We start from the raw sequence: 16,015 nt of genomic DNA, 5'->3' as shown, positions 1-16,015 counted from the left end.
TTAAGTCTTCCCTGTTGTACAATTTTAGGAGTATGCTGCCCACCACAGAGTATATCAGAGTAGAACCAGACAACAAGGAAACCCACACTCCTGATGCCATGTCAAAGGATAGGTCCACTTCTGGGCACCGAGCTAGCCCTGTTTTCTATAGCCATATGGGCCTAGTGACTTTGGTCTGAGTGTTCTGTAAGGCTCGGATTCCTATCTTCTCTTGCATTGACGCCTGCATGTAGATGGATGCAAGACAAACACTGGGACTGACAATCCTCTCCCAGAGGGCCTATGTTTCATGTACCTAATTTGAAACTGCTTATTCACAGGAGACATATTAATAAAAACTGTTTGTCTTTCTGGTGGAAAGCCTTTCTTTTTCCTCTCCTCATCTTTGCATGTCCAAACCGCCTGTTTTCTGTGGCTGAAACATTTTTGTCCCCGCTTCTACACTTCTGTACCACTAGGAAAATTAGTTCTGCCATTTTTACCTCTGCCCACCTTATGACCCTTTAATGCTTTTCACTTTGCCTGAACATATAAGAAAGATGATGACGTTATTCCTCTCAGAAACGATGAAGTACTATTTTAAAACAGAGGTTGTGAGGCCAGCATTCTCTAATTTGTATCTAAATTCCATACCTATAGTTTCAGGATTTCATGCAAATCAGTATCTCTGTGAATCTATGAGACCAACACAGCACCCACACTTTCCAGTCTCCATGGGGATTCACACACATAATTTTTATTAAGTCTTTGGCAAAGGATATTCTTGATAAACCTTGACTGTATGTAAACTATTATTACTCACCAGCCCAAAGCAAGGCTGTATCTATAGCTGTGAAATTAAACCTTGGCATAATTCCAAAGCTTGATACCTATCAGACTTATTTTTAAAAATTAGCTCTCCAAGCCCTGCTTCCCTTAGATGCAAATGAGAAATGAAATGAACTCTCTCACTGGGCCTCGAGAGGATAAAACATTATGTAATAAATGTAAAACACCTAACATGGAGCCTGACAAATGGTGGGTGGACAACAAATGTTCACTGCTTCCTTTCCTCCCCGTCTTAAAGTAGACACTGTGCAGAGTGGCAGGGGGCTGGCTGCTAACACATGCTAGATGCAGAAAGGAAAATGTGTTTCGGGCTTTGCATGTTGACTTGAGTCAGACAGAAACCCAAGCAACTTCTATTATTCAAATGTTGATAAATCCCGGGTTAAAGTATGTAAGTCACTTTCCAGGTCTCATTCAACAGAATAGGTAACGGCAAACCTTATGACTTTAATTTTGTATTTTCTACATGGCTTGTTTTAAATACAGCTGTAATTAATGAGAACAACATAATCTAAAGTGTTAAGGTTGTCATAGCCCTGATTCATGGTCAGTATAAAGAAAGGTGACGTATACTTGGAGTAAGCCTCATGTGGCAAACTGCTGGCGTTGTTCATTTGGAAGTCACCTCAAAGTTAAAAGGCTATTAGCTTGAGTTATTTGAGTCACCTTATAGGATGGTGATAGCATGTAGCGATATGAACATCAGTATACTGGTTAGTTTTTTGTCAACTTGACACAAGCTAGGGTCATCTGAGAAGAGGGAACCACACTGGAGACAATGTCTTCATCAGACAGTACTGTTAGCAAGCCTTGGGGGAGATCAGATTTTTGATTAGTAATTGATGTGGGAGGGTCCAGCCCCCTGTAAGTGGTGCCACCCTTATGCCGGTGATCCTGGGTTGTATTAAAAATCAGACCACATGAGCCACAAAGAGCAAGCCACTAAGCAAGCTCTTCTACAGCCTCTGCTTTAGTTCCTGCTTTCAGGTTCCTGCCTTGAGCTTCTGCCCTGACTTCATTTTCTGTGACAGACTAGAAGATGTAAAGTCAAATAGATGCCCCCTCCCCCACCTTGCTTTTGGTCATGGTGTTTATCAAAGCAACAGGAATCTGACTAGGACAATCAGTCTAGGCACCGGGATCCTGGATTTTGTCTATCTCCTCTGCAACAACCCAGCTATGGTATCTAGATAAATACACCCCCGACCATCTAGTCCCTAGAAATGTAGGAAACTACAAAGCTAGGGAGACTTAGGTTTGAATCCTGGATTCTCACTGACATTAGATACATATTTTCTTTTAAGCTTTAATTTCATATGGATTGAGGCAATAATATCTAACCAGTGACAATTTTGTAGTTCTGAGAGAAACGTGCGCGCGCAGCTTCCGGTGTATGCTGGGTATTAATAGGCCATGCTTGCTTTTCCTTTCTTCCGCAAGGCTTACTTTTATCATCTGTAAAACGAGCCAGTTAACTGTAGCAGTTTCAGGCCTCTAGCGTCCTGCCTTTGCTACTTATCCACCGTTGAGTAAAAGGTTAGAAAGACCCGGGTGGCTGCTGGTGTGTCTTGAAGGAGAAGAAAGGCATGCTGTTGTTGGGAAGTCTGGGATCACAGACTCTCCTTAACAGATGAGTCGGAAGCAAAGACCCAACCAGGGCAGATTAGGTGGCTATTTTATTTGCATTCTGTTGGGTCTACAGATGGGCTGCTGATGGTAATCAGATCACAGGGCATTAGTCAGACTCTCTCTCTCTAGTAAATAACAGAAGAACTGATTCAGGGACACAGTCCAGCTGGCAAAGTTACCTTTGGGGCAAAACCAAAGCACAATGAACCTATCTCCCTTCCTTCAAACTGTGTCTGGTTATTAATCCATTGATAGAATCAACAATCCTTTACTCTGGACGAGTTTTTCGTGAGTTTTAAAATTAAAACAGAAAAATTAAAAATAATCCATGGATCTTGATTTAGGTTCAGAACACACACAAAGGCATGTTCATGTGCACAACAGGGACATCAGCATGTGCCCCGGGTTGCAGATCACCTGTTTTGGGTCATGGGGAATGCTTAAGTTGGTTTCCTTTTATGGTCTGCATTTAAAAAAATTTTCATAACTATTATGCACCACGTTGGTACTGAGGAGGAAAAGTGAGTTATGAATGTCGTAAGAAATTCCCATGGGCACCTGGGAAGGTTGCCTCACAGGCAAATCATATGCTATCGAATTCAAAGTAAGTATGGAGGTCTCTCCTCCCACTGTGATAGTTTTCCCAGGAAAGAAAAATTAAATATTCCTTTAGGGAGCTTCTCCTATAGTATAACCACATAAAGTGATGGTGGTGTCACATTCTTATCATAAAGCTCCTGAGACATTCTGCCTTTGAAATGTGAACCATGTGCACGATCTAAAATCCGTCTGCTCACATCGTCTGTGCTGGTAAACTTGCTCAGCCATGGGACCTTGATCTAGAAGATGTGATATGGAGGATGAAAAGGTTCAGATTTTAATTATGCTTTATTGAAGTGGCTGTGGGATCTTGAAAAGTTACTTGATCGTTGGAACCCCTGCAAAATGGGGATAATAAAAATATGCTCCACACGTTTCCCTTTTGTGAATCAAGTGAGACGATGAAATAGGCCCTGGCACACACTGAGGCTTCAGCACATGTCAGCCTTATCACTGCAGTGGCCGGTGTTCTCATAGCTTTAGCCTTTCCCCTCATAACTGTAGCCTTCATGAAAACACATTTAAGTACAGATTCTCTTTAGTGGACTCAGCATCTGCTTTGGAATTCCTTAGTTCAAATCCTTGAGCACTTTGGCTTCTGCCAGCTGATGCAGCAGTCTCTCCTCTTGTCATTTTGCATCTTTGCCCTGTGACCTCTTTGACCCTTATAACAAACACAGGATTCTAACTGATCTGTCACTTCAGATGTGCAGGCCTTCGCATATATCACTTCACACTGCCTAGAACACACATTGTCCTCACTAAACCTAGCTGCAATGAAAGTTAGTTGTCGCTGCATCTTGAATACCAACTCGGAAAACACAATGGTTTCTCTGATGAGCTAGTCTTTGCTACAAAGTCCTGAGAAATGAAATCGACAAGGTGGCCAATATTACTTGACAGTAAAACTACAAAAAGGAATCTTTTGGAATCTGTTAGTAAGTTTGTTTTAACATCAATTGTATAGTTTTTCTTATTTTTGTGTTTTTTAAGGATTTATTAATTATATATTTACACCTGTGAGTGTGTGTGTGTGTGTGTGTGTGTGTATGTGTGTATTTCATCTGCACATATGAAAGTGCACTGTATGCATGCCTGGTGCCCACAGAAATCAGAAGAGGGCATCTGACTGCCCTGCAACTAGAATTCTGGACAATTTTGAGATGCTAGAGTTATGAGCCACCATGTAGATCCTGAGACCCGAGCCCGGGTCCTCTGTGGCAGCCGTCAGTGCTCTCAGCCTCTGAGCCATTGCTCCAGCACCCTCCCTCCTAGTTTTATGTTTTCAGGCTGTGTCACATTTCCAAAGTGCCTAGAAATGTGAGTGAGGAATAAACAACATTCAAGAAGAGATGGAATGAGGTGTGACTTCCTCTGGGGAGATGAAGTCCTGCCACTTTCTTTTGAGAAATGACAAAATTAAAGGGGGATTGACGCCAGAGCAACCATTCATTGTATAGATATTCGGTGCCTAACATTTTGCTAAGTGTTTTACACTTATTTGTTCACTACTTAGGAACTTTGTATTCCTCTATTGCTTTCATGCCTCTTGTGAGCCCTAGATGCTGTCTGTACTATTATACAATGTTTTTCAGCAAATGATCTTAACTCATTTTCTATTGCTGTACTTATGTTCTTGTATTGGTGCCCTCAGCGATACTTTATAAAGATGCAGTGCTGGCTAGACATTCTGTTTAGATGAAATATTTTTATGTAAAAAATTCCTAAAGCACAATAGAATAAATACACTACCATTTTAAAAGAGCAAATTTTTTTTTTTTTAATATCATGTTGTATGACAGTTTGTGGAATGCTATTTTGTTTCATTTAATCCTCAAAATTGCCTTTGGGGTTAAGAACTCTTGACTTGATTATCATTTGCCATGGAAATGCAGAAGGGAAGCAAAAGAGATTAAATTCTTGGTCCAGCTACACAAGCTAGGAAGTAGAAGTCACTATTTGAACTCAGGACCATGGGAAGGTAATGGTGAATTCTAAAACACAGCCTGCAGTCAAGATGGGGAACTATTTGATTCCTATCATCAATTTTTACATGCCATCATTGTAACTGTAATGTTCCAATGCATGGAAAAGGATAGAAAGTAAGTATAAAAAGTGAATAGTTGCACAGAATTAAACAGTTAATTGGTTCTATGGCTTTTTTTTTTCTTTTGCCAAAGGCTTTGATATTATTACTCTTATTTTGCTCTTCTGATTGAAAATCAAATAGATCTTGAAGATCATCTCTCTGTTCAGTACTTCGGAGTTCTGCTTTAACATACCAATGTCCATTGGGGGGTTTGCTCAAGTCTGTGTGTCTAACGGCTTACTGGGAAATTATTAAACATGTTGAGCATGACCCAGACTATGAACTGACTTTGGTGTGCTAGGCTCCCATCCTTGCCTTTGTTGAATAGACATAGAGGCTGGCACTGGAAGTTTTTTTTTTTTTTTTTACATTCTTTAAAAAAATTTTTTTTTTTTGAGAAAACAGATTTGTTTGGGCAAATGAAGAGTGAGAATTCATTCCCCAGCACCTGTGAATTGTTTATGCTAATTGGGTCATGGCTGATGGGAGCTGAGTGTGGGCTGCCTTTTAATCCACTCTTTCATAGACCGTATGTGAGAGTGGGAGTTATTAATTGATTGATTGGAAGTGTTTCCTTGTATTTTCGTGTCACTTTCTTCCTCTCTTGTGTCTCATTATTTCAGGTTCCCTCTCCCTCTCCCTCTTTGTTCTAGATAGGAAACCTGAACCTCAATATGTGTTAAAGCAGATGGTTACTGGGAGCAAGGTACCCCAAATACCAAGAACCCCCCACCAGGAGCTGCTTTGTGAGCAAGAATGTCCTGTTTGAAAGGCATCCTCCGAAGCTGGGGCTGGACTGAGTGGCCCTTTCTATTGGACTTGGAGACTGGCTTTCCCTAGGATATTTTCCCTCTCTATCTGCTTCCATTCTCTCTGTCACACACAGGGTTCTCTCTGTTAAGCACATGTTGGGAAAGCCTGCGTGTGAGCAATTAGAAGCCTAAAAGGGAGCATGTGGGAGGCCAGGAGGGCAGGCTTGGTAGTTGCTTTGTCATCTATGAGTGAAGCACAGCTTCCAACTTCCTTGTTAGAGTTGCAAGGAACAAATTCCCAACCCCCTCATCAGGAGTTTGCTGAGGGCAATAACCTGAGCACCATAAAGGTGAGAGCAGAATGGATTTTGTAAGGTTTTCATATGAAACGCTTCTCTGAGACAGGATCTGGAAGTTAGCGAATCTGTTATCTAAGTAATAAACCAAGACATAGGACATAGGAAGGCATCTCCTGTGTGGGGACAGGAGATATGGCTGATATTGCTCTCCTGGCACTTAGGGACTCTAAGGGTCAGACAGGAAGGTGTTAGTGTGATGTTGAATGTTAGAATCCACTTGTCAGTCATTCTTTAAATGGGCACTGAATTGACTTGTGGTCATTGCTTGTTACCTTAGTCTTTCTGGAGAAAACCAGACCTCCAGTTTCAGGAATGAACCACACCTGAGGTCTGAGGGGACAGGGATGGAAAAAGAGCACAGCTTGCTACTAGCTGAATGACCAAGACTCTTAAACACATGGCAGATACCCTGTGAGTTGTTCTCACAGTGTATTTCCAGTAAGTGACTTTGATGGGTCTGCACAGCTTCCTCCATGGTGTCTGGCTGGAAACAGGAGTGTGTACAGTGGCTGCACTGAGGATCAATTAGCCAAAATATGTAAGGCCTGGACTGAGCAGTAGAGGTTTAAAGAAGGAAGGGAAAGAGAAAAGGATCTTGCTCAGGGACAGTTCAGAACTCAATTTCTGAACATACTCAGAGTGTCCTTTGAATTGGTCTCAGGAAAGGTCATCACAGGAAAGCTGGGGTTCTTCTTCAGAACTTCTTATAGACAGAAAAAGAACTTAGCCATAGTGGACAGCTATGCATTAAAATCTCCATTGCCTCTGGAAATTTAGTTCCAAAGTCTATAATAATATACCTAAACTTTTCCTGTACTGTTTTCCTTTCTCTTTTGCTTTTTTTTTTAAACAAGGATTGATTTTTTTTTTTTTAAATAACAGATATATCTGAATTGGTGACTTTCTCTCATTTTCTGCATATTAATTATTCCCATCATTCTTTTTATGCACCCTCCTTCCAGTCTTATGTGCTTTTTCCAATTTCAACTAAAGTCATTAAGTCTTTAAAGGAATTGGGCATGGGGACAGGTGTTTTCCACATCTGGAAGCCTTGAGTCTATCCTCTGAATCTGAAGTTTTTCTTTGTAGGTGCAGACTGAAGGATTCTTGTTCTCCCAGGTCTGCAGAGGCATTTAATAAATTATAATGCCCTTCTTTATGCCAAGGATGATGTTACCCACCAAGAAAATGGTATTTAAGGAGATGGCAGGCATTTAAGTAACAAACATCAGTATTAGGACTGCTTGACAAACACACACACACACACACACACACACGTAGATGGAAGGCATCTAAGTAATAAAAGGATAGTATTAGTGACTAATTGACATGTGTACACACACACAGAGACACACAGACACACACGCTACAGACTCCATTTAACCCTTCAACTCCCTTTGGATCTGGAGCTAGCCAACCATTTCTATGAAGAAACTGGGACATAGAGAGGCTGCCATTTTCTTGAGTTGCTATATCAAGTATGGGATAAAAATGGAACCCTGTACTGTGACAGAGGCTATCACGTAAGTATGGGAGAAACAACTGGAAACATCAGGAAAAACTCACTGGGAGGTGATGAGGTGATGTTGAAGTTAGGTCTGGCCTTAAGCACACACACACACACACACAAAAAAACAAACCAAAAACAAAACAAAACAAAACAAAAAACAAAAAACAAAAAAACAAGAAAAAGAAAAACAAGAATGCAATTGTTAATTAACCATTGCTAATGACTTGCAACTAATTGAGTGACACCAAATGTCTTTGTCTCCTGGGAATCATGCTAAGAAATCCCAGAGGTGTAAAGCTGAAGATAGTTGGAGTGCATTCAGTTGGAAGCCAAAGATCCAAAGCCAATGTTCTGATGGATTTTGTAGGGGGGGAGGGGTGCACATAAGAAAAGGTTGAGATGAGAAAAGCTCCTAAGGGGAAAGGGTTCACTTGACAGGGGGTTTCAGTGATTTTTTTCTCTCTATTCCTAAGACAACTTGAAGAGACTCTGAGAAGCTCACCGTGGCATTTATCAGTTGTCAAAACTGGCATTTCCCTTTGTTGAACAAGACAATGCAGACAAGAGAAAAAGTACTTTAGGATGCGTACCAATGGTTTCGAATCCATGAGTTATGTAAAGTGATGGGGGTATGTGAGAGGGGTAAAAGAAGGGGCTCTCTCTTCCAGCCTCCTGTTAGAAGCTGTGTGATGGGGGCATGCGATGAAATCACTCAGAGCCTCAGCTTCCCCATCTCGGGAAGTGTGATATGGTCATTCACCTCCTTGGCTGATTTCATCAGTCTGGCCAGATGAAAGGGCACCTGTTTCCAGCAAGGAACACTGAGATATTTCAAATAGTTTTGGCTTTGGAGTCAGGTATAATTGAAATAGATCCTAGCTTTGCAGATATCCAAATGGATGACCCGTTTCAAGAATATTCCAGCCACCAATTTTAAATTCTCTCTCCCTCTCTCTCTCTCTCTCTCTCTCTCTGTGTGTGTGTATGTGTTCACATATAAATGCCTGTGACTGAGGATGTCAATGTCAAACTTGGTTGCTGTTTCTCAGGCACCATTTACATTGGTAGTTTTTGACACCCCGACACTCCCTAGGTCCTGGAACTTGGCAATTAGGCAAGGTTGTCTGTGCACTGAGCCCTGGAGACCTCATGTCTGCCTCCTGCCTCTGCAATGCCTCACATACACGTGTGTCCTTGAGTTTCTGTGGCAAACATTTTCCCAACTGAGTTACCTCCCCAGCGCAGAGTCCTAATTTTTTTCTAATCTGTAGGATGCGCATAATACTGCAATTCCCGCTTTCCAACATTTCACTGGGGATAAAAACATGCATGACTCTGTAGCGTGCTGTCTTTGATCTCTCTGTGTTTCTTGATGTCGATTTGCCACTTTGGATTGTTTAAACTCATTTAAAAGTGAAAGCCTAGGGGGCTGAGTGTGCGGCTCAGTGGTAGAGTGCTTACGACCCATCCCGTCTATATCCATCATGAACACAAAATACTTATAATATATGATAGCTTATAACATGTAACTGTCTATGTATGGCCGAGAAAGATAGCCAGGCAAAACTAGCCACAGAAGAATGAGTTATATGTGGCTGAATGGTAAAGTGGGTTCAGTCCCCAGCACTCACCCCATAACCCCCAACATGAAACTAAAAATAGCTGCAGGGTGTGATAAAATGGTCAGTCTTCAGATCACAGCTATGCTTGTCTATTGGAAGCAACTAACAGGATGCTTTCTGTGACACTGCCCCTTAGAGATTACGATTCAGCTGGACTGCAGTGGGTCTCCAAGCTATGGGGGAGGCTCGTGAAATCTACTGGGGTGTTTCTAATCTACACTGGATACGATGCTTTCTTTTTAAACTTTGCCACTAATTATTTAGAAAAGTGCTCAGCGCCCTTCAGAGGAATAACCCAGAAGCCTGTTGGAAACAGGGGCTCTGGAGACCTTGCCATTCCGATTCCATTCCACTTAGTAGGAGCTTGAGAGTATCCATTTCAACCAGAAAAGTCCACAATACTCATTTTGTTAACATTTTAATGATGCCCCTCTCAGTTCAACTGGGCACTGTAAAATCACAGAGTCTGAAGTTGAGGGTGAGGATATCATTGTCAGAAGCTTATGATGGATGAACTTGAATTATGCCACAGAGACATTTGCCCATATTATCTTTGAAGTCACATGTGCCTCCGGTTTCCAGGATCTTCCTTTTGAGCTACAGGTGGTCTTTACAGAGCTCCCTCCACGTCACCAGGACTTTCTGGGGGCAAACCGCCCCCAAACTAACCAAGAGAGCATCATCTGCCTCCAGGAGACAAACAGGAGGCCTGTGGGTTTCACCACCCCCACCCCGTTGTCCAGGACATATCATGCTTTTGATAGTAGAATTTCAAGTCAGCCAATGTTCCTTGCCTAACACTCAAACCAAAGAGAAATGAAATCTGGAGGAAACAAGATATTTCATTAACAGAACAGGACACACACTTGACAAACACGAGGGCTTCCACGGGGACTTTGAAAGGCCAGAGACTTCTTTTTGCACTCTCTTAAGGAACTCACGTTTTTCTAGACTCCTCTCATGTTAACTAAACAGAACATCCTCCTCTATTTTGGAACAGGATATTTTCATTTTCCAGGAAAAAAAGGAAACAAAAATACCTATGAGTCAGTCAAAAACATACTTCTAAAACTATTTTGCTTTAGATAGACATTTTGTCTATAATTAATTTTGAAGGTTTTTTTTTTTTTTAGAATTTTGTGAATACAGTAAAGAATAAAACACACAGGAAAGGAAGAAGGGGAACCCCCAGACTCTTCTCTTTCCTCCTTAAAGGATTTCTCTCTCTGAGAACACTTGTTCAGTCTATAGAAATAGGCAAATGAATGAATGACAAAGGCAACAAACATATGACAGCCTAGCCAATCAGGTCTTGGGTAACCCAAGATTCTGAACGCTGCATGAAACTCCCAGCTAGACCTTTTTAGAAGAGGGTATCACATCCAGGCTTTCGGACCTTCCTCGTACTGCTCTGTACTGGACTAGTCTGGCTGAGTGGAGAGCTGCCTGGGTCGAGATTAACTCTGTTTGCTCCACAGGCCTTTCATTAAAAAGCAGCTCCCACATACCCTTCTTTCCTCTGCTTCTCAGTGCCTTGACATGGGTTCAGTCATGCACTGGAAACATAAATGTTTACTGTGGGAAGAGAGCGCTGCACGCTGTGGTGTTCAGCCTTCACCCACTCACCATTCACCTAGAGACCCTTTATAAGGCCTAGGGGTTTGGTGTCTTGGAAAGGCTCAGCAGCCATACGAGACTTCCAGGTCAGTGTAGTGAGAAGTTCCAAGTTACAGGGGAGGCAGAGCTCCTGAGAGGAGAAGACCCTGTCTGTGGTGATGCCCCTAAGTGTTGGAGGAGCTATGTCTTAAAGTGAAAGGCCAGGTGGAGGGATGCACCCAGTGTGATTTTACCATTATTGAAGTGTGTCCTATCATAGGTTTTTCTGGGACAAGACACAAACTCCTAGTGATTTTATGTCTACTGAACATTCCTCTTTCTGTGTGTGCACTCAACTACATGTATGCATGCTTGCTTTTCTCTAGAGACAGGAGGTTGAATTCCTGTAAGATAAGATTTCTTATTTCTTATTCAGTCAGAGAAGGGAGAGCCTTTAACATGGAGTATCTGTTTTATTGATTTGCTGATGTACCAGGTCTCATGATGCAAACATTGTTTTAAGCACTTTAAAACCCCGACTCATTAAGGCACTTAACAATTTGGAAATCTGTCACCGTTACCATTTACAAAGGACTGTAAGAACTGATTTTTAAATATGGGTCCCTGGAGAAGTGTGCTGGCTCTATGACCATTGCTGTCACTCCAGTTTAAGTATGAACTCGGAGGTTTCAGAAACACCTAAATTTATGACTTGGGGACTACGGCCTCGCTGATGTTTGCAGAGCCCACTCAACCCTGAAAATCCTGGATTCCTGGAGTGAAATAGCATCCTCCTCACCCGAAGGCACACGTGACTCCCAGGAGAAGGCCATAGCTTATGCTACCACCTCCCATGTATTTTCCAGTTACTGCTGCTCTGGAGTCTACACCACCGTCACTGCTGGTGACAATTCTGACCACTCCGCCCCCAGCTCCATCTGCTGCAGCCACCAGGCTGCCTTGTAATCTTCAAGCCTCCCACACACCCTGCCTGCTTTCCTTCCATAAAAGCCAAGAGTCCACCGTCTTCAAGGCATCTTTCCCCTCCACAGTTAACTATGGCGTCCTTTCTTGACGGGCAGCTCAGCTGGGTGAGCCTGCCTCACCCAGAATGGAATGTCCTGGGGAAGATGTGGCAGGACAGGAAGTCAGGTCTCGTGATGGGGTGGAAACCCCCTCCCCCTCCCCTTTCCTGCGGCTCCACATACACTTCTATCCACCTTTCTACTTGTAGATCCAGAGCAAGCTGGAAGTGTTAATTACTCCTCTGCCTCTTCTTCCCAGGAACATTCTTACACCCCTTGAAGTGGCAGGGAGTAGCAATGCAATCTCCTCTTAAAGGATGGCAATTAGACATGCTATCACCTTTGCTGCTGAGCCTGTTGACCCAAACAAATCCTGCGGAGAATATCCAGCCCCTCTTGACTTTCAGAGCCATGGGCTCACACCCAGAAAATGGAACCAGGAGGCCCGCAAGCCCTTAAAGTTACTACGAGCTCCGAGCCAGGCACCTAAGAACACTTGGGAAAACCTGAGGCAGGAGCAGAATTGTTGTCAGTGCCCAAGATGAGCTTCCTGTCATGCAACAGTGAAAGATGCCAGGATTCCAGCACAATGCATCTCCTTCTCAGCTCTGCTTCGTGACTTCCCAGAATTCCACTACTTTCCTATTTAAACAGGACTCTCTTGCATGCTCTGGGACACAGTCATAATCAAGGTCATTTGACCAGACATCTTATATTTTTATGAAAAACACAAGCTATGATTTAGAAAAAAAAATACCCTACACATCAAGAGGATAAGACATTTTGAATTCTTTTGTTTGTTTTTCTAAACAGTGATAAATGTTCTAAATGAAACCTGGAACAGAAGAGCAAGCACACTAGAGCCTAATCAACAGCCTTGAACTAGGGAATGAAAACACTTAGTCTGCCACACTTCACAGAAGGGGACGGAGGTCCTTGAATGTGCATTGAGCATTCTCCAGGCAGCAACTGAGATCACTGAGATTAGGTAAGGCAGATACAGAAGTGGCCCACTTATCTCAGAAGCCCATAATCCTCCGGCTGGATGGCACTCAGCTAGGTCAGGGTGCCCCAAGATGGCCATGAGTGCAGTAGCTGACTGCCTAAAAATTTCCTGGGCGGGGGGGGGGGGGAAGGGAAGCACCCCCCCCCCAATTCCCTTAGGCATAAGCTACAGAATCGAGGAGGTTGGGAATCATTTTCTAAAGCAGCTCTTAGAGGTATGCTCCCAACACTTGTCTACACACCGGGGGTGATGGATTTCTTTAGTCTGTTTCAAAATTCCTGCAGCACTTTGGGAAATGTTGTCAACATTTGATGAACTTTCAAGACACAGCTTAAGCAGCTGCGGCTGATGCTACACTGTTTGCAGCAAAGCACCGTGAGGGTGAGGGGCTTCTCTCTTCCCCATTTGTTACCTTGAGCTCCTTGGCTGTAGAAGAACCTCTGTGCCGACTCCACATCCAAGAGTCTATGAGCAGACTCGACGTCCAGGAAATAATCCATTTTGGGGTAATCCATCTTCAGTGTTCAAAACAGGATCTTGAGAGAAGGTAATCGCTTCGATGTCTATAAAAAGGGGGGAAAAGGCCACAGTATTTCAGGCCGTCAAGCATGCCTATTCTTTAATTTAAATACGAATACCCCATTATCATATGCCACCAGTTGACTGACATTCCTAATTTCAAAGCCCCCATTGCCGGAGCCTTTGTATTGTATGAGGAAATACAACTTTTAGTTAACACTGATGTATTCCACTTGCAAAAATGAGATGATCCAGGTTAAGGAAAAGGAACGCACTTTTTTCTCCTCGCTGTATGTTAGCTGACAAGAGGTATGCTTTTAAATCCATATACCACCAGTCTTTAAAAGTCTACCTGATAAGTGGTATTAGAAAGTGTCATCCCACCTCCAGGTTGCTGCTTCGGTTGATCCAGGGGCTTCTGGTGTCCCCCTCTAACAGACGGAATTCACCTTGCAATGCAGGCTGCCTTATTTGCTGTAGGAATGCCTTGAATTTCTTACTCTTCAGCCATTTCCTTCAGCACATTCTATACAGTGCTACTGGCTTAGCTGCCTGTGCCCGATATAGGCTGCTTGTGGCACAGAACTGTGGTTTGTGCAGCAGCGACTAACATCACAGCCTTGCAGCGTCTCCCATAGCCTGCCCTAGCCTGGCATGAAGAATAGCCAGCCCCTTTTCATGGGTTCTATGGAGTTCCCCCTAATCCTGGAACAGATGAACTCTATTTCTGCACTATTATATTTTTTTTTTAAGGAGAAATAAGACGAAGTCCTTAAAAATCACACTCTCAAGGCTAAAGAAATCGCTTGCTTTCTAAAGCTACACACTCTAATCTAAGAAACCGTGTGTTGTAAAGAAACTTTAAAAAAAATTAGCCAAAGGTACCCCAACAGCAAATTATACTTACTGCAAAAAAAATCCCGGTAAAACCAAGGGCTGTCGATAGTCCAAATGAGCAGTTTCAATCAGCTGCCTTTGATCTCACTAAATATTCCCAGCGAAAGTAAACAGTTTTGATTATCTGATTAGATCAGTGATGAATAATGTATTCTGTCCACTGGACTTTCTCTATCAGATAAAATGGCCAGAACACGTTACCTTAGCAACAGAAGGTGACGCCAGTTTCAGCCTCTCCACGCCCTCCTCTGTGAAGGAAGGAAATTACCACTTTCCCATGTAAAACTTTGGCAGAGAACCATCAAAACCTACATGTAGGTTTTACATCACCCAGGGCCATTCACAGCCTACTCCCCCACCTCTTAAGCAGGGATATCTCACAGTTATTTAAAAATCAGAATTCTGAGTTAATAATCCATCTTCACAATCTCAAATCCAAGTCTGCTTTGCAGTTACAACAGAACAGCGTGGTAAATGATTAGACAATAGACCAAGGACTAAGTTGGTTAGACCATGTTCGGGCACCTGTCTTTACCTCACTGCTGAATGGGGCAGGGTGATGAAGAAAGGCAGTATTCTCAATATTCCCATTATAATTAATACACAGTAACAGTCACCGGCATCTAGGCTGAAAATAACTTTCCTTCTGTGAACCAGTCCCTAGAAACAGCTTAAAAAGCTCTCTGAAATTTCCCAGATTTTGAAAGACGCGTTATAACGCAGATCGTACGGGAGACACCCTCCTAGCCCACCAAAGGCAAGGTAGCCAGAAAGACCCATGCAGGGAAGAGTCTCAAAGTTATACTCACCAGCACTTGTCCTCTGCAACAGGGTGCCGCCAGAGAGCAGAGAGCAAGCTGAGCAGGGCTGCTGAGCCTGCAAGCCCAAATGCACAGCTTCTAATTTTCCCTTCAATCTCCAGTCAAGAGCACAGAGTGGAGGGGAATGATGGATCTGCCCGTTTTATATTGTGATGAAATGTTACCCACCCCAAGACGGGATCTGAGCGGGGCTGCTCTTTAGAACACATTAGCCTGCTAATTTAAGAAAATTGAAAGGTTTTGTTTTACCGTCTTTTATGTGTTCTTTTCTGCTACCCCCTCAATTTAATTTGCATTTAAAATGATTCTCCTGTCTCCTAGGCTCTCCAAGGTGTGGAGTACTTTCTAATCCTGAAGGGTTTGGTGCACTGCCACTTTCTCTGTGAGCTTCCAAACAAGGTGGGCAATTAAAACCCTGAGCTATTTTGTGGAGAAAAACACAGAAGGCTGGTCAGGTTTCACACTTCCTCTTTCAGTCTCTGCCTGGTCAAAACGCCTAAACGCGCTCCTCTTTTCTGAATGCGACAGAATTATCTTGACAGCAAAAAGACACTCTGGTTGGGTCACCCAGGTTAGCCTGGTTGATATTCTCCCTATCACACCCCAGGGAGGACGTGTAGGCACAAGTCTTTGAGATATGTTCTTAAAAACCATGGTGTTAATCAAGTCTTGCCCTAGTGTGTGATTTCTGCAACCTTCCTCCACCTCGTATGGACCAAGCAGAAGTGACGCATCGTGATGGCTTGTTAAGACAAGAGAGGC

At 42.9% G+C, this 16,015-nt stretch overlaps 1 protein-coding gene across 6 annotated transcripts in view; it reads right to left on the bottom strand.

Moving 5' to 3' along the window:
- Positions 1–15,436, bottom strand: part of Phactr1 (phosphatase and actin regulator 1) — a 439,140-nt gene extending 423,704 nt beyond the window's left edge. For 2 of the 6 annotated variants that reach the window (XM_060372701.1, XM_060372703.1), the window contains exons 1-2: positions 14,443–14,617; positions 13,429–13,579 (exon numbers count right to left, since the gene is read on the bottom strand). In XM_060372701.1, the coding sequence (XP_060228684.1) occupies positions 13,429–13,531 (103 nt within the window). In that variant the 5' untranslated portion in view covers positions 13,532–13,579; positions 14,443–14,617. Of the gene's footprint in view, positions 1–13,428; positions 13,580–13,919; positions 14,113–14,442; positions 14,619–15,241 lie in introns of those variants that run through there. The other 4 variants (XM_060372699.1, XM_060372698.1, XM_060372704.1 and 1 more) reach the window with 4 other exon arrangements.
- Positions 15,437–16,015: the final 579 nt, after the last annotated feature.

The sequence above is a fragment of the Meriones unguiculatus genome, chromosome 19 (genome assembly GCF_030254825.1).
Source record: "Meriones unguiculatus strain TT.TT164.6M chromosome 19, Bangor_MerUng_6.1, whole genome shotgun sequence".
NCBI classification, from domain to species: Eukaryota; Metazoa; Chordata; class Mammalia; order Rodentia; family Muridae; genus Meriones; species Meriones unguiculatus.
This window is presented reverse-complemented; position numbering and strand designations above follow the sequence as displayed.